Source organism: Podarcis melisellensis (assembly GCF_964234715.1).
Source record: "Podarcis melisellensis genome assembly, chromosome: 8".
NCBI classification, from domain to species: domain Eukaryota; kingdom Metazoa; phylum Chordata; class Lepidosauria; order Squamata; family Lacertidae; genus Podarcis; species Podarcis melisellensis.
In genome coordinates this window covers 66,639,391-66,661,212 of record NC_138540.1, presented here as the reverse complement: position 1 = coordinate 66,661,212, position 21,822 = coordinate 66,639,391, and the positions used below count along the sequence as shown (strand labels likewise).

The 21,822-nt window shown below is 45.0% G+C and overlaps 1 protein-coding gene across 2 annotated transcripts in view; it reads right to left on the bottom strand.

Moving 5' to 3' along the window:
* Positions 1-8,601: 8,601 nt before the first annotated feature.
* Positions 8,602-21,822, bottom strand: part of WASF2 (WASP family member 2) — a 43,978-nt gene continuing 30,757 nt past the window's right edge. For both annotated transcript variants that reach the window (XM_081920719.1, XM_081920720.1), the window contains exons 5-9: positions 20,110-20,227; positions 18,682-18,812; positions 15,075-15,224; positions 13,335-13,840; positions 8,602-12,443 (exon numbers count right to left, since the gene is read on the bottom strand). In XM_081920719.1, the coding sequence (XP_081776845.1) occupies positions 12,286-12,443; positions 13,335-13,840; positions 15,075-15,224; positions 18,682-18,812; positions 20,110-20,227 (1,063 nt within the window). In that variant the 3' untranslated portion in view covers positions 8,602-12,285. The remainder of the gene's footprint in view (positions 12,444-13,334; positions 13,841-15,074; positions 15,225-18,681; positions 18,813-20,109; positions 20,228-21,822) is intronic.

The following is a 21,822-nucleotide window of genomic DNA, read 5'->3' as shown; positions in this document are numbered from 1 at the left end:
GCTGCTCTGGTTCGCCAGAAGTGGCTTAGTCATGCTGGCCACACAACCTGGAAGCTGTATGCAGGATCCCTCGGCCAGTAAAGCAAGATGAGCACCGCAACACCAGGATCGTTCGTGACTGGACCTAACGGTCAGGGGTCCCCAGGGGAGGGAGAACCTCAGGCCTGGAGGTCAAATGCAGCCCTCTAGGCACCTCAGTCTGCCCCCCCCCGGCCACACACCCTCTTGCTTGTCTGGATGGAGGATAGAGAGTGGTGTGTTTGCATGTGTCAATATTGGCCTACTTTAGGAAGGTAGAATTTGCATTCTGGCTTCACCCACCGCTGGCATGTGGTCCTCAGGCTACCCAGAAGGTTATTTGGGAAAAAAACCTTTCCCATCCTTGGCTCAGAGAGGCTCACATGTTGATCGCTTTGTTTGCCCCCCTACCGTGGCGCAGACAGTGTCTGCTGCCAATCTGACTAGAGGCCCCTGCAGCTCTTGCTTCTGCTCCTCACAACTGCCCCCCCTCTTTAAGTGTGTGGCTGGGGGGGGGGGCGTACAGTTGGGGCAGGCTTTGAAAACTGCCACTTTGGAAAGACTCTTTAAACTGCTCTCTGTGCGGCTGCTTTGGTATTAAATGGCTATTGCAATGTTTCATTGTTTTTAAATAATTGTGTAAATCACCTTGAGCATTCCCTCATTAGGGAGCCGATCAATTTTTAATAGGGCTAAAAGCATTTGTTAGTTTAATCAGCTGGTTAAATCAATTTAAACCTTTTAGTTCATTCAGTGGCGGGGCTCAGAAATGCTGAGAGCAGCTTCTGCCCAGTGCCAGATAGCAGATTTGGGGTGGCATGGGGGAAGAGTCTTTTTATTTGGGGCTCTGACCCTTCTCTACATGCCCCTAATCAGTGGAGGCCGGTCAATAAGGGCAAGTGGGGCACTGCCTCACCAACTTCAGCCTGTCCCTATCTGCCCATCTTCTTACAACCAAACAGCAGCTCTGCCTGCCATTGCCTCTAGCGCCACCTACTGTTGGGTCTTCCTGCCTGCCACCCCACCACTCCCAATGGACACCAGGCAGCATTGGTCCTAATTGGTCCCCTCAGCAGCTATTTATAGTGTCTGTTTGTTAAAAAGTGATGCAACACCAAACTATGTTGGCAGATACCAAAGGGTAGCTTTTTAATTGCAGTCCTAGAGACATATCTGGCAATAAGTCACATTAAACTTAGTAAGTCTGATACGCCTACAGTTGTGCTGTGTGTATCCTAAGTACCCTCCATAAGCCCCAAAACGACAAAATAAAAAAGCATCTGTTCCATGGCAGAAAGCCGTATTTATGACCAAAAGATCTTCCGGGTATCTTCTGTCCTTCACTGCAATAGGAAAACTCCTTGAGTACTGGAAAACAGTAGCCGCTCGTCCTTTGACTTAGTTAGGCGGTCATATTATACCAACCTCCTTCCACAGAAAATCCTGGATTGAAAGATTGTTCAGTTCAAGGCTGGTTCACAGAGCAAAGAACCCTAAGAAGGGAGAGAGAGGAGGCCCTGAAGTTGCCCATCAACTGTTAGTAGCAGCTGTACAGCAGACTGGGCAAGTGCACAGACCAGTCTTTACCACTATGCGATGTATTGTGTTTCTGTGTACCGCACAGAATCATAGAAGTGGGACCCAAAGGAAGGGACCCAAAGGCCCATCTGTTCCAACCCCCTCCCTGCAATGCAGGAACCACAGCTTCCTATGTTCACATATTCAAGAACACATGCCCATTTTATGCCAGCCAGTGCCCTCTTTTGTCCCTTTTCAGCGCAACGAATCTCCTCTGACTTGGCGATACCTGAGCAACTACCCTGCCACCTGTGCCACAACTTACGGTACTTTAATTCAAACCAGCCTTCAGTTGGTTGGAAACGGGATGCTTATCTTGGAATGCCGTTCCGAGATTCCTTTTCCACAAGCCCTGCCTCTTGCAATCTCTACACCCTGAACCATTGTGGCTCAGCCCATATTGACTGGATTTGCTTTAGTGATGTGCTTGTTTGAATCCTTTGGATAGCTGTTTTGTGGGCTCACATGGGCCAAAAAAGGGTATCTCCAGTAAGTGCAATGGAATCAAAAACAATTGACAAGGCTGGGAAAGACAGGCTTCCAACCTCCCCCTGACAGGCTGGCAAAGCACAAGGATTTTTCCTTTAGTGCGGGGAGAACCTCAAGCCCAGCAGCCCTTCTCTCTTTGGAACTCTCACTTAGCCACCCCCCTTACTGATCCTGCTTCCTCCCCCCGCCCCTGTGTTTTTGCCTGGCTGGAATGTGTCATTGAACTCTGATGATGCTTCTTGATGGCGGACAGAGGTGCAGGGATGTAGAAACTAGCCTACTGTACAAAGGGAATGCAGCCTTTGGGCTGAAAAAGGTGCTCCATCCCTGCTCTAGCACAGGCATGGAGAACCTAACCTTGTTACTGCTTGATTACAGCTTCCATCATCCTAATTATTGTCATACTGTCTGAAGCTGATGGGAGTTGCAACCCAACAGCATCTGAAAGTCCACAACATCCACCATGCCTGTTTTTGTGCATTAAAGAAAAGTTATGAGTCAATGGGCAACTATTAGCCAATCGGTGCAGAGAGGACAGAAAAGCAGAGCAGTGTTGCCGTTAACACATAAACAGCATGTAAGATGGATGGCTTTATGATGTCCAGTTTGCAGGATTTAAAATGGCAACTAATCATATCTAGTAACCTTAGGATCATCAGACACCCATATAGAGTTTTTGCCCATAAACAAAAGTGTTTTTCAACCATGTCACTGATTTTGCCCATCAGTTAAACAGACAGACAATAATAATAAACTGAAGCTTGATTTGGTCAGTGGAAACCACCAACCAGTCACTCATCAATCCAGGTTAAGAGGAGAATCTGATCTGGCTTTAAAACTTTTCCCTGCCTTGCCAACTGACAAGAGCTACCCTTTTCTAATTTTTCAGAGAAGGGAGGCTGCAAAGCGAGGTTTCCGTGGTTAATGATTTCACACGCCAGCTAGCAGCTCTGCTTGGAAAGCAGCAAACTCCTGAGGGAGAAGCCGCAGCTGTGATATTTCTGCTTGCTGGGATTTGCCCCTGGCAGGAGCAGCCGTCACCACCACCATCTCCAAGTCAACCAATGCAGCTCACTGCTGAGATGAGCTTACTTTCTAGCCCCAAGCATACGCAGAGGGCAGGATTTCGCTAAGCACCCCAGTGCCTGACTGCTCCCCACGAAGTATTTCCTGATTACAATCTTCCTCCTTAATTAGAGAGGAGTTAGGTACACAGAAATGGGAGTTAGGAATGTTAAGACTCAGGGCTTAATGGTCTTGCACTGCCACCATGTTTTCATGGCAATTTGTATTACTTTTCCTTCAAAATGTGGAAAGCATTTATTCTTCTTTTTGCAAATAAAAAAGGGGAAATGGAAAAGGGACGGGGGGAGGGGAAGACCAACCCATCCTAATCAGCTCCTATTAACAGCAGTAATCAATCAAAACTAACTGAAATATACATTAACTTTAAAAACCCATGTATTTGAAAATGTTCTCGCACGCCTATACTGTGACGTGCTAACCAACAGAAGTGGATCTTGTGAACCCATATGGTTGCAGAATTGCAAGCTGGAAGAGAAAATACCCACTCAGTGGTCTTAACATCTTACTCCCCTTTTCCACATGGAAAGGTGTAACTTTTATCTTGTTTGGACACCTATTTGGACATGACTAAAGCACGGGTGTGGGTTAAACCAGAGCCTAGGGCTTGCCAATCAGAAGGTCGTGAGCTCCTGTTGCTTGGTCCCAGCTCCTGCCAACCTAGCAGTTCGAAAGCACATCAAAGTGCAAGTTTATAAATAGGTACCACTCCAGCGGGAAGGTAAACGGCGTTTCCGTGCACTGCTCTGTTCGCCAGAAGCGGCTTAGTCATGCTGGCCACATGACCTGGAAGCTGTACACCAGCTCCCTCAGCCAATAAAGCAAGATGAGTGCTGCAACCCCAGAGTCGTCCACAACTGGACCTAATGGTCAAGGCTCCCTTTACCCTTTACCTTAAATGTGAAATACTAGCAGCACTGCTGGATTGGTGGGGGGTCCTCCAAATGAGTGAACCCCTGCATTTTCTGCTGCAAAGTGCTCACTTTGCGATATCACCACCAGATACCATCACCTCAGCAAACAGTTGCCTGATCTGAAGCTCTGAACAAAAATGTGAGGCTTCCTCCTCAGGGTCTCCAGAAGAAAGGAGTTAAGTGGCAGAAGCAAGGGTGGTCCAGCATTGCACAAGTCCTCCCCACCTTACTCTTCCCACAACTTCTAAAGTCAAACCTTTGCCCATTTTCAGCATGGTCTTGTTCTCTCTTTTGGGATGGTGGTGGTTATAAATTATTTACTATCTTTATTATTATTATTTCCTGCCCTTCCTCTCAAAGGAGCTCAGGGCAGCAAACGTACAGGAGACAAAACAACTAAAACCAAATTCCAATACAGATGCAGGCTGCAAACGAGCTTGTTAGAAGTAGGTCTTCAGTAGGTGCCAAAAAGACAATAGAGACAGAGGGGAGGGAATTCCAAAGGGCTGGTGCCACCACACTAGAAGTCCAATTCCTACATTGTGCAGAACAGATTTCTTGATAAGATGGCATCTGCAGGAAGCAGGGATCAAGTCAGTGAGATGATCTTTCAGGTATTCTGATCCCAAGCTTTTAAAGGACTTTAAAACCTTGAATTTAGCCCAGTGGTTTATCTCTGGAATGACTTGTAGGTCCAGGTTCACATAAGAAATCTTACATGGGGCATGTCTCATGTTACAATCAACTGTCATGATTGGCAGGGGCCCAAAAGTGGCCCTTGGGAGCGCTGACCTCCCTACTGGGTCTGGCCCTCTGCACTACACCATCCTGGCTTCTTGTACTGAGACTCTTTCCTCAACTCTTTTTCAAACCATGATGGCTTGCTTCTTTCCCCAAATGTTCTCAAAATGTCTTAAGCCCCTTAATTAAGCAGCAAGCCAAGGAGAAGCATAACAACTATTTTTAAAAGCTTGGAATGACTCAACTGTGTGCATTTTGGAATCAAGGGGCAGGCCAGGGACTGAGATATTTCGGTACACCTATTCATGACCCCTGCCCAAAGTCTTAGGGTTTGAAATGTGAGCACCACAGGGCATCTCCCTGCAAGCTGATAACACCAGAAGCAGCTTGCACATTTAGCGATCAACCTCCCTCTTACTTCTCTCCCCAAATTTGTGTTGACAGAAAACAACAACATTGCAGTGTCCAATCCACTTCTAGTGAGGAAAACAAGCATGGAGGCAGAAATATTCATGTGGATGCCTGCCCAAACTCTCTCTATGATTGAAACCACTGTGAGTCTTCTGATTATTGCTGGTTCTGCCAGCCCTTACTAAACCTAAGTTGTTAACTAATGACCGCAGATACACATAGGCAGATACACTTGGCGAGAGGGGGAGCGTTCTGCGATGCTTTAACGCTCATCCTTGCCACCCCAGGGGCGGGGAAGATGAGAGGCAAAGTGGCCCGCTGGAACCCCTCCCTCGGCAAGAGGGAGAGCGTTCCATAAGGCCTTGACGCTTGTCTTCTCCGCTTCAGGGGCAGAGAACACAAGTGGCAACACTGTGTGCTGGAATGTTCCTGGTGAGAGGGGGCATTCTGCCGGGGGTAGAAGCGGAGGGGGGAGCTGCCTCTTGGCACTTTCGCTGCCTAAGGCAGCCACTTCACCCTGCCTTATGGGTGGTCGGGCTCTGCACAAAGGCCATGGCACCCCCAAAGAACATTGGGAACTGGGCTTTATTCTTTGCAGAGCTGCAGCTTCCACCACACTTAACTACAATTCCCAGCATTCTTTAGGGGGAGCCATGTGCAACCACGTATTCTATACAGCCCGGGGCACTTCCTCTGGTGGTCCTAGCAGTATACTGATGAAGAATTCCAGCAAAAGGAAATAGAAAATGGTGTTACAGCAACCTGAAATGAATGGCCAATTTCTTTCTGTGAGCATGGACACTGAATACTCTAAAAAATATTTGATACAAATGGTGGGGTGCTCTTGTTCAAGATTCCAGACCTGGCCTTTTGCTGGATAAACCATTTCCCCCTTCTTCTCGCTCCCTTCCCCATTCCCATTCTCCCGGTCTGCATTCCATGGCTACTCAGCACACTCAGTCCACGTGAACTGTTTGGGTGGTTTTTCCTGTCTTGGGGGTTTCTTCTCCTAAGGATTTTTGGTATTTCTTCTACAAACAGATGTCTTCTGGGAACGAGCTTGCTGTTTAGTATGATTATTTCCCCTCTCTGCTTTTCCACACAAATGCACAATCCAACAGGAAATTTGGCATGCTGAGCAATGCCTGCTTCAGATTACAGAAAGATGTTTGCGCTATGTGGCCTTTAGTTGGTGCAGGCTGAGAAAATCAGAAGCTGCTGGGATGACTCCCTCCAGTAGTTGAGAATAAGAAAGGAGATCTTGCCTAGCTAATTATACTCCCTTTTAAGTGAGAGTTTTTCCCACTACTGAAACCTTGGTCTCAATGCACCTCTTATTATCCTTGCAGTCATTCTCTAAACTTCTAGATATTTGAAATGGCCAATGGCTATATAGATTTAATAGTTTTGCCATTTTTGTGTCACTGTTTTTAATCCACTATTTTGTGGGGTGGGGTGGGGTGGGGGAGGGGAAGATACAATAATATTAAGCGAGGCCAGTGCCTAATCATGACAAAATACTTAATACAGAAGGCCAAGGACACCAAACTGCCTGGCAAAACCCAACAACATAACAAAAACACATCTATAGCATCCTTCTGTACCACTATTTTTTCTTGAACTAATGAATTTGAAACTTTGGGGCAGCAGGTGGAGAGAGAAAATCAAGCGAGGATTTGTTAGGAAAAGTGACAAGGGCAAGGAAGGCACATGAACAGTTGTATTTTGGACTTGGGAAACCACTACGGATACTCTTCTGTAAATGCAGAATTCTCTCTGTTTGCCTTGCAGAGTCCAGGGCTCTTTCATGATTCACTCCAGACTTCTTAAAAATATTTTAGGGAGATGTGTGTGTTAAGGGTAACATGCATAACTGAAGTCTGTTTCTAGGTGCCAGTCCCAGATTCAACAGAGTTGCACAAACAACCTGAATATGAGCTGACGTTTTATGTGTATCCACCTAAAATAAGCTTTGGACCACCCTCAATCTTACAGACACCGACCAGGCTAAGTGGAATTTCTGCTACACATATGGTTGATGTGGGTTGGTTGTTTTTTTGTTGAGGATTAGACAAACGTGCAGAAAATAGACTTATCAATGTGCATTAGCTATGACAAAGCCAAAAACAGCTTTTGTGACTGAAGGCAGTGCACTCTTATTGCAAACAGGGCACAGCTATTACCCATGAACTTCAAGGTATCCGGCTGGCCACTGTTGGGAGATGAACTGCTGGATGTGACAGTCTTGATCTGATCTGGCAAGACCATTTTTGCTTTGACAGATAGAATTTCTGGAAACAAATGACAAGGTTAGCTCTTTATTTGGGGCATTATGAGCACAGGGAGGCTGAGGAAGGTGACCTCCTTTTTAGGTTTAGTTTGCATAGACACAACAGCAGTTTAAGAGCCTTTTCAATCCTCAGACTGAGCATGAAGGAGAAAGCATCTTACACTTCTCCTACCTCAAACGTATCATCCGCCCCTCCACTTCCAAGTAATATGAACACAACTTTTGATTGGCTAGAAAGAATTTATCATTTCTTTAAAGTTTACATGGTAAAAAGTATTTTTTTAAAATCACATGTACATTACAAAAAGTCCCTCAAGAAAAGAGAGAGAGAGAGAGAGAGAGAAGACTGGAAGAGTTTATAAAAGCAATTATTTAAAAAGTCTGGATTAAGAACTGTAGCAGAAATAATAATCAGGTGAACAAGGAGGGCCAAATTCTGTTTGAAGGTAACTTCCTCACCCAAGGTGGCACCTCACCATCGAGCCGTTACTGGCCTCAGTGTTGAACAACAGTGGGCTCATAATAGCATTTTCTGGTAAGATCAGACAATATTTTCTTAGAGCCACCCAAGGGCAAGTTCACACAACCACTGGATCTATGGCAACAGCCAGTTTCTGGGCATCTAGTAAGTTTTGCATGTACAGCAACAAAAATGGTTGTCTGACCACATGCCTCATTATTCAATAAGCATGTGAAAATATACATGATGATCCGTCTGGGAAAACATGGCAGCAACCATTGTGCCTACCACTCAGAAGCATGTGAACCAACCCTTGGTCTGATAGGAATATTTTGCCCCCAGTAAGAATCACACAACTCCAGTCGTAACTGCTTCCACCCCAGATACCAATTCGCATCTAATGATGTTTCTCTACCGTAAAATCCACCGGGTGAACTGGGGGAGAATTAAAGGTGGTTTCTTTCAGCATTCCATCTTTTGTTTAGGTGAGCCCTTAGCAATACACATGAAATAATTACTCTTATAAATATATTTGTGACATACGAAATAAGGCACTTATCAAAGTCATCTATCATCCTAGACAGGAAACAAAAAGAAATTGGTTAGTTTTTTTTAAAAAAATCATTTAAAATGAATTGTGTTAAAAGCGGCAATACAAAAAATATATATATAATCAGACCCTTATCCCACCCCACACTTTATAAAGATTTTTTTTTTAAGGTACATACAAAGGAAAATCAAACACAGAACAGCTTGAGAGTCTCTGAAGGCATGAACAGCTTGTCAAAAAGGACACTCTCTCCTTTTCCCAAGCATGTAGTTCAAAAGGAGGCACATTTTAGAGAGCTGAAAGGCTGCTTGTGGCTTCTGGGACATTCAAGGGTCCTCCTCCTTGGATTTGGTCAGCGGTGATGGAGAAGCAAGGAAAGAAGGGGAAATTCATTGGCTGCAGGAGAGGGTTAAGACCGAACACTCTGCATCCCAGGTGGCTGTGGTCGAAAATTGGAGCCAAGGAAGAAGAGTAAGAGCACTTTAAAAGCAAAGGCCAAAAGAGCTTGAAAAAAGGACTGACTGGCAAATGTGCTGTGAAGTAAAAGAGAAGGGGGCAGAGTAACTGGCAAGCTTTCTGCAGAATGCAATGGGGGGGTACCACAGTTCTAGCGGATGTGCTTAAGAGTCCTGGGGCCTAAAAAGGATCAAGCATAAGGGTTTTCAAGAAATCTGCTCCCCCCCCCTTTCACTTAACTGAACAATGGCTGTTCCCTATCACTCTACTTTAGAAGACTGCTAAGTAAAATTTAAGAACCCTCAAGGAGGGGTTAAAAACCGATCAACAGAAACCGCACAACACCCATGATAGACAAGTGATTCTACAGTCAAAATAGCTTTTTAAAAAGCCAACTGACTGATGGAAACCATCCCGGACACACATCTTGTTTCCATTTTGGTTACCAGCACACACTAGCAGATGTTTCAAGAGGAGACAGTGTGATTTGTTTTAGAAAGCTTGATACCTGTTTCTACTGCAAAACTAAACTGCAAAAATGGGGCAGGCTGTTCAGTCTTTTGACAGCACCTATTACATGGCTGCAGCCAGAGGTTCGCAAGCCTCAATGATACAATCTGGGCAAACAATCTCTTATTTTAAACCGTTCATCTTAAACTCCCATTGGTTGCACGTCATTCTCCAATGCATCATGCTGCCCATTTCAAAGAGCAACAGCAGACACAGATTTAGCAGGGAGCACCTGAGTTACAGGCATGACTTTTTTTCAGTTGGAACTCACTGGAACTCAGTTCCAGCACCTCTCAGGTGGGCACCATTGGCATTATAAGAGAACAAGGGAGGTGTTCATGGTGAGTTCCGGCACCTCTTTTTCTAGAAAAATAGCACTGGTTACAGGCAACTTATTTTTCAACTCTTAAAATGAATTGCTCTGTGCATATGTTATATCCACATCTGAAGACTGCAGAAAGTTATCACCACCACTATAAAACCTTTAGAAGTCCAAGCACATGCTGAGAAGTTCACATGTTTATTCTGCACAATTAAGGATGGCCACTACTCCTATTTCTGTTCACTCAATTACAAACTTAGGTTCAAGCTGCTAGGCAGTGTGCAACCTTCCCCTGGGTGGGATGGGCTGGACTGCCATGCTAACTGACCTGATTACAAAATAATGGGCGTAGCAAGTCCATGAATAACCAGTCAATTTTTAGTGATCCTTAATGTGTACACTAGGCTTTGCAGACAGTATTACTTGTTCCCTAGCTAACAGGACCAGTGGTCAGGGATGATGGGAGTTGTAGTCCCAAAACAGCTGGAGGGCCAAGTTTGGCCAACACTGCCTTAGACAGAACACCACACACACAAATGCCATCTCTAAATAGTTACGCTAGTGCAAAGCTGCAGGTTCTGTTGCATAGATTTTGAGAGCAAAGACTGGGAAGAACTGCAAGGCACATTATACAACAGACATTATAAGCCAGCTGCTGATCTTGGTGCCTGAACAAGAAACTCAGTGTTCCAAATCACAGCAGACACAGCACCTTCCAGGATGCATGGTCTATGTGAAAGCAGCGCCCTGTCTCCACCCTGCCTTTTTATGATACAAATATCCTGTGTTCTAACATTGAGTGCTAATCCACCAGTGAAGAGCCTATTGTCTCCTTTTTCTCAAGACAATGGAAACATATGCTTAAAGCAGCTCTGCACCAAAAGCAAAAAGCACCAGCCTTCCATCAGGGAATGTCTGAAGGAACCTCATAGTGTAGTTTAGATACAAATTATCTCCACTCCCTCGCTGGGACTCTGAGCTCAGACCGAAACAAATTTGTGCCTGCTTTTAATACTTTGGTCCCTTGGCTAAAACAAAACACTAAGCTCTGGCATCAGACACCCTTAAAAAAGGACATGTAATAAAGGGTTGGAAGCATGAGACAGAAAGAAACAAGATGACACCTTTCCTTTGGTGTACGAAAGCTGTTACAAGGCATGTCACAGTGTGAAAAAGGAGAGGCATGGGGAAAGGTAAAGAATTTCAAACAGGTTAAAAAAAAGGAGAGCTCCCAATTAGCACCCAGAACAAGCACCCTCATTATGGGAGTGGCTGTCATTATTCCAGTAACCAGGATCCCCAGATAAATTTAAGGACCTTCTGCACACCAGCTCTTGGCCAAGAAGCTAACTGACCCAGAGAAGCTAATGTATCCAGAGCTCTTGACCCAGAAAAGCTAATGTAAAAAGGCACCTGTCTAAAAAGAGGTAAGGGGATCTAAAGCTGCTGCTACAGACCTTGGAACTAACTGCTGAAGGATTAACGCAAGCTAGTGAAGCAGACTAGGCGTAGAGAGATGACCAACTTTTTAATCCTCAAAGTCCCCATGTGATGCCTGAAGAGACAGAGAGCTTGGGCCAATGGCTTGAAATTGCTGCTGCTCAGCCTCTAATATAAGATGTTACAGTCTCATAATTTTGAAACGGATGTGCAACCAATCTGATCCACTTTTGGCCCCCAACAGACCAAGATGATGCAGCTATATTGTCTGCAATACAAAATCATGCCCAGTGCTTATTGCTTTCTATTTGGGGAACATGGCAGAAAGTTATTGCCCATGCAGCAGGCACTAATTCTATCATTAGTGAAACCAGCTTGGCAATATGGAACTGGGCAAAAAGGATCTATGACCTCTGGGTCACACCTCAGACTGTCAAAACAGGAATTGGGGGGGAGTAACTGTTCTGTATATAGTGCAACTCTCATGAACATTGGGCTTTACATTTTGAATTGAGCATTCTGGAGATTTTTGATGGGATGGGTTGGGAATAGAAATTCAAATCCATTTGCCGATTTGACTGGATAAGGCAAATCACTGGCTGCTTGCAGAGTATTTCCAATGCACACTGTAAAGCTGTAAAGCGGAAGAGCATCGCCTGGAAGTTTTATTGCCCTTCAAGATGCCCATCATCTTAACCAACACACACTGACTGCAACAGGACAGGCAATGTTCTTTTGTTTTGTTTTTACGAAATTATCTCCCAACCCCAAGAGAGCAGATTTTTTTGATCAGGACCCTGAGAATATGGAGATCTGGGGTTAGTTTCAGTTTCCTTCTTGCTGGAAGGAGGCACAAATCCCAACAATGGAAAGAGGCCGGTGGTTACTTGGAAGTTGGGCACATTGATCTTTGGTTACTGGACGAGAGAGAAAAATAAGGGGGAAATGGTTTTGGCAATCTCAGAAGTTATATAAGTTTTCTCTCAAACCCACTCCCCCCACCCCCAAATGGTGGGCTGGTGTTTAATCGGACCAGTCGTCCTCATCAAACTCTGAAGAATCATCCTCGGAATCGCTGTATTCCACTGCGATGCGACGGGCGAGGATGGTTGCCACATCGTTGCCCACAACTTCTCGCTTCTCTTGTTCACGCTCCTCTTCTACTTTACGGAGCTGGAATCCTATCAAGGGAGGAAAGAAAAGGTTAGAGGTGGTCCTTCCAGGGAACAGTGGTCTTTGGTAATGTTGTGGGGCTGCCCCATAAGGGCTGCTCAGTGTCGGGGGAGGGGCAGACATGGGAGTAATATGAAATACCTTTATTAGGGCCAACTGAAAGCAAACAAACAAAAACAAGCTAGATCTCAAGAGAGATGGGTTTTTTTAAAATGTTGCTGGTGCAGGACATAGCAGGGGCCTAATATATGATCCTCTGAAGACTGTGGCGCAGGAAGCTTATTGAAGACTAATTATGTCAAGGGCAAAGGATCTCAGGTTGAAGTAAAGCATATTGGGATAAAGCAGCAACAAGCAGCCTCCCTTTGAAAAGACAAAAACCAGCAGTTATTTCGACTTGCAGTTTTAAAAGTTTCAACTGGTCCTACTATTCCGCTACAGCTATAGTCTGAACCAATTTGGTGGTGGAACTATCACTGGCAGTGAAGAATTCAAATGAGTAATAAGGAAATGAGAGTAAAAAAGTGTGGCTCTTTCACTGCTTTCTCAGCTTAGGACACGTGATAGACAGTTACAAACAGGCTAAATTACAAAGGTTCAAAGAGGATGCCCCCACTGGAGTGAAAAAGGAAGGTTTGTTTGTTGCAAGTACTCCCACTACACATTTGCTAAATGACTAGGCATCTAGCAGCTCCAGTAAGCCCCACCAAAATACACACACACAAGTAAAATGTCTAGTCCAGAATTGCAGGACCACAACTCTCATAATCCCTGACCACTAGGCATGCTGGCTGAGGCTGATGGGCGCTCTAAAATACCTGGAGGACTGCAAGTACCCAATCCATTGGTCTCGTTTCAGGCATTAAAACTTAGGATATGCAAAATGAGAAGAGACTTACCTTGACGGATAGCAGAAAGCAAGTCGCTCCTAGCCTCACTAACAGCAGGCAATGAAGACTTGGCCTTGGCTGATCCCGAATCTGGTTGTGGAAGATGGGTTTCTGGCCCATCCATGCCGCCAAAAGACGATGGAGGTGGACCAGGAGGGGGCGGGGGCGGAGGAGGGGGCGGTGCACCTCCTGTTGGCGGGGGTACCAGTGGTGGAGGCACAGCAGCGTATTCTGCTGCTGGAGGTGGTGGAGGAGGAGGGGCGGCAAAATCGGGGTGAGGTGGGAATGAGGGTGGAGATGGTGGAGGTGGGATGCCTGCAGTTGGAAAGCCTGACAGTGGAGGCGGTGGAGGAACACCAATCATCGGTGGCGGGGGTGGCGGTGCAGGAGGTGGTGCAAATCCTGGCCTGGCACCCTGTGGCGAGCCAATAGGCGGAGCTGGTGGAGGGTGGCTTGGGCTGACTAGGCTGGGTTTTCTCAGCCCTCCGGAACCACTCTGGTTTTGTGCTGGATAGCTGTTGAAAGTAGAGATTTGGGAAGGAGACAGGGGGGGGGGGGAAATGTCCCATGAGTTTTGCAAATATCATAAACTGAAAAAGGGTAAGCGCTATTTCTCAGGTTTTCCTGATAGTAACTTGCTTCATTTATTAGATCACTCTTGGCTAAGAGATCCAGGAGTTTGGGAGTTATGTTCCAATATTCTGTTTAGCATCCAACGGCTGACTTTGGAAAGTATTCCAACACATGCACACATGTGAAAGTATTTGAGCACAGCTTGCTCAAAAGATTAAAAATTCTTGTTGCCAGGGTGTGTGTGTTTGTTTGTTTGTTTTAAATCCAGCTCCAGCAAATGCTGGTACCTTGGAATCCCATCATTCCACAATAGCATTTTCCAGCTAAGAAAGCTACAGGAAGCACTCTTAAAGCAACCCTGAAGAGGGAAGGAAACCCATCGGAACTTGATTTAGGAATATGGCACATTAACACATAATTGCATAGGAATGTCAGGATGTCAGGATGAGAGAGACATCAATTTCGTGGTAACGAAAAGAAATACAGTAGTACCTCGTTTTGCGACCGGGATCCATTCCAGAGGCCTGGTCATTGGCGGAAAAGGATGCAGGACAAAGTGCCGAGTCTGTGCACGCGCACAGAGAGGTTTGTGCTTCTATGTATGCATGAGTGGCAAACCCAGAAGTAACCCATTCTGGTACTTCTGGGTTTGCCGCGGATGCTTGACGAGGCGGACGCTAGACGAGGTACCACTGTATGTGAATTCTCACCTAAACTCGCCCCCCCTCTTCCACATACCTCCCCTAAGGAGTAGTATACTCTCCCTCTTAGTAAAACGCTTCCCCAGTCTGGAGAGTAACTACAGCTGTTCCTCACCAACTGGATTCACAGTGGGTGACAGTCACTTGCACAATCATGGCAAGACACTTGGGTTGCACATAGCAGCCTAACATGGAGGAAATCTGATCCCTCCATGAAGGGCAAATATGCTGCGCAACACAACCCTAAGAAGTATCTGGCAAGAAACCACAGGGCAACACCCTTGTTTGTGAGGTGTTTTGTGGATTGCTTAAAAAACAATGGGCACTTCTCCTCCCAAGCTACCTCTACAAGCTTCATGGATGGGGTTTATATGACAGGCTCACTGTGGTCTTATTGGAAGCACTTGTTTAATGGGAAAAAAACAACAGCTTGCTTCTTTCATTCCACTGATTGTGGTCCTTCAGTGGTGCTTACCTAAATTCCATTGGTGGTGGTGGAAGACTATCCTCTGTGAACAAAGGAGGCGATGGTGAATCTGGCTGCGGAGGCGGGGGGTAGTAGTTGGCATCAACACTCTCATTGGAACCAATGCTACCATTCTGATAGACCATATTAGACGGGTATCTAAAAATCAGCAAAAGGACAAGATGGACTACATCAGATAAAAGCCCTTCCCTTCCAAGGCTTCAATGGACCCAAAGTAAAGAGTACTTCCAGAACATTCAAGTCAGGAAGAAATACAAACAATGCCATCAAGATTAGAACCATTCTGGTACTGAAAACTGTAGCATCTTGCCGGATCATTTGGATTGAAAGTCTAGTAAGAGGCTACCATTTTCAGTAGCAGAGTGGTGCTGTGTGCCCATGAAGAGTCAGAGAGCAGCCCCTGTCAAAAGACTTTCAATCCCAATGACTCTCCTGCTAATGTGTGCAAGGCAGGGCAGCTGCAGCTGGGGAACATTATGAGAGCACACGTGAAGCAGCAAGATAATGGAGTTTATTAATTAAACAAAATTAAAATACAAGTTGTGCCCCTACTGTTACAACTGCATGTTCTATGAGCTGTGTTTACGCACATTCCCACTGTTAGGTTCTTTTGCTTAGTCAACATTTCATATTCGTCTATTTTGTTTTCATTATGTATTGTTGAAATTTCAATAAAGATTGTGGCTTTAAAAAAAGGAAACCACCACATATAAATTTGACTCATTAGAATGAGATATTGCATATAATACTGAAATAAAGCTTTTATTTGGAAGAGAGGGGGTAGACAGATCCTGAAGTTGAGCCTCCAATATTTTGGCCACCTCATGAGAAGAGATGACTCCCTGGAAAAGACCCTGGTGCTGGGAAAGATGGAGGGCACAAGGAGAAGGGGATGACAGAGAACGAGGTGGTTGGACAGTGTTCTCGAAGCTACCAACATGAGTTTGACCAAACCACAGGTGGCAGTGGAAGACAGGAGTGCCTGGCGTGCTCTGGTCCATGGGGTCACAAAGAGTCGGACACAACTAAACAACAACAGCAACAACAACAACAACAGACATTCTGTTGTTGCACCCATAACCTATCTTAAAGGTGCCATTCATCTCAGTTTCTAACACTGGTATAGAGGGGACTCTCCAGCTCCCCAGATTGCTCTCATTGCATCAGAGTGAGGTGGGGCTGCATATTCCATACTTTTTCAGGCAGAAGCTAGAAAGGAATATATGTGCATACATGTATTTGCGACGTGTGTTCTGAACATTTGGGAAGTCTTCTCCAAAGGACCACCAATTTTTAGGAGCTCCAACTGTCCCTTCCTGCACATTTGAAAGTGATCTAGCCATATATAGATTGGATTCAGTTAGAAATAGTGAAGTGTCCAGTATAGGAACTGCTTTAAGATAAAGCACTGGTGAATAATTCACACAAACAACCTTCTCCTCCTGCCAAAGGTGGGAAGTGCAGTCCTGGGAGCCTGCTCATGATCACACCAACTCAGGCAAATCACAAACACTCATTTGTGTGGCCAACATTATGTCTGTAGTGCTGCACCCGATTCAGATATAGGCTCCATTTATTTTTACAAATTTGCTATATGTCTCCAAGCCGACAGGTACCAGCTGTAGGTGATGGACATAAATACACAGTTACTGAAGCTTCGCTTGCTTGCCTGAACAATTAAGAAAACCCTTTAAAGTTATCTAATTGACATTTACAATTCACTGCTAGACCACATCAGTGTGGAAAACAGACGCTAGCAGGTACATGTTGAGGGACTCTGAAAAGTGTGATAATGTGGGCAGCTCCCTTCTAATAACCTTGAGATCAGGGCCCAGCAGAAGGCACTGCTGGAAAAGAGGCAAGGCAAGGGCACACCTTTGCCAATCATCCTTCCATTCCAGCACAGCCAAAGGATTCTCTTTTGCAACAGAAATGCTAGCAATTTTAGGAGCAGCTTTAGACAAGCTATGTTTTTAATGTTTTTAAGGGACAGGAAGTAGGAACAAACAAGTATCCACAACCTGAGTGCACACAGCTTTCCAGTCCACTCACTTAAAGGGCAGGAATGGTGTTCTTCAGACTACAATTATGCAATTCTGTGGAAGCTAAGGGAAGAGCTAAAAGCAAAATCCACAAACAAGAAAGTGGTATGGAAGAAAAATGAGTGTTCTTTTCCTAAAAGGAAGGCTTGGAAAATGCAAAATGGGTGGAAGCTTCATACTACATGGGTCTAAAACAGAAGGCCACATTCTTTTATAGGGGAAGTGGCCATTAAACCTGGTCCCTGCCATCTTCTCCCCACCTGCTGTGGCATTCACCCTTGAAATGGACAGTTCCATTAAATCTCTGATTCAACTAAAAGGAGAAAGGCTACTAAACGGTTCCATTTCTAATCCCTCCCTTCTCTGTTAAGAGAGTATCAGAAAGAGCCAGAATCATCTTGTGTGCTTATCTCTCCGGGTAGAAAGCTACCGCCTAGAATGCTGCCAAGCTAACCAGCTGGGAATTGTTCTGAATGCCAGAATGCCATGTCCGAAGTGCCACCTCTACAGTCATGAGCTGGGGCCAAACAGGAACACACAGCTTGTGGCCAAGTTTGGGTGAAGAAAGTACCCTCAATTTGGATTCTGCAGAGAGAATGCTCTTCTTATAAATGGCTGTGTTCCTCATGAAGAATGGCCAGCTTGGAGAGCACACTCTGACCTTAATTCCAGTAAGTCATACCAGGAGCAGCTACCTCAGTCCCTATTACCACTTGCAATGGCTCCAAGCACCAGTATGCAAATTCAGCAGCTATTACCTTAAGACGATCCATCAGGCTGTATAGCATGCAGTTACATGCACCCACTATCACGTACTTAACATCTATTACAAAGCTGCTCATTTTCCTCTTCGTTTTATCCCATTTCAGAATTATGCAAATCAATAAACATGCAGTATTTGGGAGTGGGAGAGGGTTTTGTGAAAGCAGAATGAGACAGGACTCCTGCAGACAGCTATCAAAATCGAGAAGATCTGAGAAGTGGGGAAATCAGCTTCCAAGCTCTTGAACTTCAGCACCAGAGATACAGAAAACTGACTTGGGCTAGGATCTGAAAAGCTGCTTCAGGCATGCCTATGGGTGGGTCATGCTCAATACGAATCTTGACTTTGCTTTGAGCAACAGACCACCTCTGTGCCAGATCACAAGCAGCCAGAGAGCCCCTCCAGTTTCCACGTGGGCTGCCATGTGACACAGGGCTGCTATTCAAGAAATGGAAACCTCAAGCTCCTTGCATTTTTGTTTTTTGCACTTCTGCTGTGCTTGCACTGAAGCCAGCCCAAGGATAATCAAATTCTGAAAACACTTTGTTAAAGACTCTCAGCCAATTTCAAGTAACCTCCCCTAAGCACCACACACATGCAGCAAGTTGCAAACTTATGACAAACGTTTCACTCCTGGACTTGTTATAAAACCTCATCACCAAATGGATTATTGGTAGAATGTAAAAGCCACAATAAGAGTAGCATTGAAATGTTAAACCAGAGGAAGAGCAGAGCTATGTGGATCATATTCAGATCAACCAAGCAGACCATTTGCTGAATAAGCTCTTACCCTCCTGGTCCAAGTTTTTCCCTCGACTCAACAAACTCCTGTCCCATTTTCATTTTCTCCCATTCTTCCTTCCGGCTTTTGATTTTCCGAGGGTTCACATTTCCTCTGTTTGGATTATCCTTCTTTTCTTTCTAGAAAATATATAAAAAGGATTATGAGTTACCACAATAACCTGCAATGATGTTGAACAAAAGACACAAAGATGACCAAGTGCTGCCCCTCACCCATGACTTCATAGGACATAGAAGCAACTAATATGCCAAACCTTGTGTCCCAGCTCCCAAAAGGCTCTACCTGCAACTCAGGTGGAAGAGACCAATAGCATTCACTTCTTACCTTCAAAAAACTCCTTCTATACTGAATTGTCTGCAACTATGCACATGCTCCTGCCAAACCTAGCAGTTCAAAAGCATGTCAAAGTGCAAGTAGATAAATAGGTACCACTCCGGTGGGAAGGTAAACAGTGTTTCTGTGTGCTGCTCTGGTTCGCCAGAAGCGGCTTAGTCATGCTGGCCACATGACCCGGAAGCTATACGCCGGCTCCCTCGGCCAGTAAAGCGAGATGAGAGCTGCAACCCCAGAGATGTCCGTGACTGGACCTAACAGTCAGGGATCTCTTTACCTTTACCTTCATGCACGTGCCATAAAACCACAATCTGCACAGCCACAATTCCTTTAAAAGCAAAAGAGAAGCATGGCTCCCTTTGCCTCAGAAGAGATCAAGGAGAGGGAGTGTGAAAATTTGGTTAAGAGAAAACACCTTTTAGCATATTGTGTTGGAGCCCATTTGCCTTCTCTCCCCACCCTGCCACTCTGCCATGGACATTTTGGTAAATAAGTGGGGCTTCAGTCCTTCCCCTTTATTCCCCGCCCTGCCCAGGGATTGCAGGCCTCAGATCAGGGGAAAAGGGGTTAGTTTTGGAAAAACTTCATCTGAGCACAATCCCAACACAATTGACACACTGCAGAGGAAAGGGAGGAAAATGTTCCTAATGCACTTAATTATTTTCCAGAATGTTAAAGATAGCCTTGATGAGTTACAACAAATAAGTACAAAAGCCAGATTTTTCTTCAGAGTAAAGAGCTTGTAGTCCAATCCTATGTATTTGTGTTTACTCTGATGCAAATCTCACTATATTCAATGAAGAGATGTTAACACCACACTGGAATTTGTGAAGAGCCTCTAAATATTATCTCCACAGGTAAATAAATAGCATGACTTGTCGCAGCACAAACACCCAATGATGCAGATTTGATTCCACTTTATCTACTTAAACTGAAATAAAAAGAACCAACCCTGTTGTGTGTTCATGTCCACTTCAAAAAAGGGCTGCCTGGATTCAGACAGTGGCAATATCTTATATCTTGCCTTTCCCTGTTTAAGGGATAAAAAAACCCACAAAGAGCAAAAGATACCCTTCATCTTACCCTATGCTTCCGCTTCTCTTTCATGATATCCTTCGTGTCCTGCAGCATTTTCTCCTTCCAAAGATCAAAGAAATATGACGGATCTGTATAGAATTTAAGTGCTTCTTTGCCGTCATCCCTAGGAGGGGGTGGAAGAGAGAGAGAGAGAGAGAGAGAGAGAGAGAGAGAGAGAGAGAGAGAGAGAGAGAGAGACTCTGACTCACCACAAGACAGTCAAATGTTTACCTAAAGCCCAGCTAAGATGCACCAAATTTCAGATGCAAACGCTGTGGTCCAAAACATCCCCCGACCTCTTTTAAAAACAGTCTGGGGCAGGTGGAAGAGGATTGAATCTTTCCATCCCATCCTGCACTAGCCAGGGCATCTGCTGTGCCTTCCAGGTGCAGAAGGCAATTTTTCACAGTATTCATCAGGGTTAGAGAACCTGTTACCCTCTCAGATGTTGTTGGACTACGACTCCCATGTGGGAAAGAGTCTAAACTGGTTGCTTTCTCACAAGTAGTCCAATCAGACACGATAGGCTGCAGCTCAGTAAGTGTGGGGCTGATAAGAGGCTGCAAGTCCTCCAAACTTGGGCTGACAGCTTCTAGGTTTCTAAGACAAGCAAGGAAGAGGAGGGGAAAAGTGGAAGAGGCCACACCTGGAAGTATATTAAAACTGGTGTTAAGTATTAGGTGGGTTTCTTTCTCTACTCTTCCCACCCACTCTAAGATGAGCAGAGATTCTCTGCTCTAATAAGTAGGCTGAGAAGGAATAATAATAATAATTTATTATTTATACTCCACCCATCTGGCTGCTCCTGAAAGAAGGAAGACACCTGTTTAAACTGGGGATGGGACAGCCCATAGTCCCTGATCATGGAGAGGAAACAGGTTCTCAGTCACTAGCCCACAGCCACACACCTCCACTGCGGTGCAGTCGCATCTCAAAGACAGCTGCCTCCAGCTATCAGTAATTACTTTTTGCCTATTCAAAAGATATTTGTTGATGGGGACTGAGTAAATATGTGTATTCTTAACCCTGATCCCATTCCGATTGCACCATGTGTACTATCTTCACAAGATGACATGACATAATTAGATGGCAAGCAAAGAAAAGCTGTCTGGTATCACTGGCACATTCTCCTCAAGGATGCATCAGTCTCTGGAGATGCAAAAGGACCAACAGACAATCACACTTTTCAGAAGAACTGTCTGCACCCACTTCAGGCAATAATACGTGCAAATGTATGCACTGCAAATTGCACAAAGGGAGTAAGAAAGGAACAGCAAGATTACACAAAGGAGCTTGCATGAACAAACACCAAAGTTATATGCTAGGCTTGCCACCACAGGAACTTATTTACTGCTATGACTACAAATCTATACCACAAAGCACTGAACTGTTTTTCAAAGCACATCAATTCTCAAAATTCCCAAAAGGGAGGTTACAAATAACCTCAGTAGCAGGGAGAGCTGAATGGAGGCCTCCAGGCCACATAAGACCCCTGCCATCTAGCTCCATATTTTCCACACTGGCTGGCAGTGGTTCTCCGTGGTTTCAGGCCAGAGTCCAGCTGCATGGAAAGTGTGAGCACTACCACTAAATAGCAGCCTCTCCCCATAACACATTGGGAAACACATCAGGAAATAATATAGGGAGCTGCTAGGTAAGCACTTGCCCATGCCTGGTGTAGACCTCATGGACAGACATAGCCTCCGTTTGAAAGCAAAA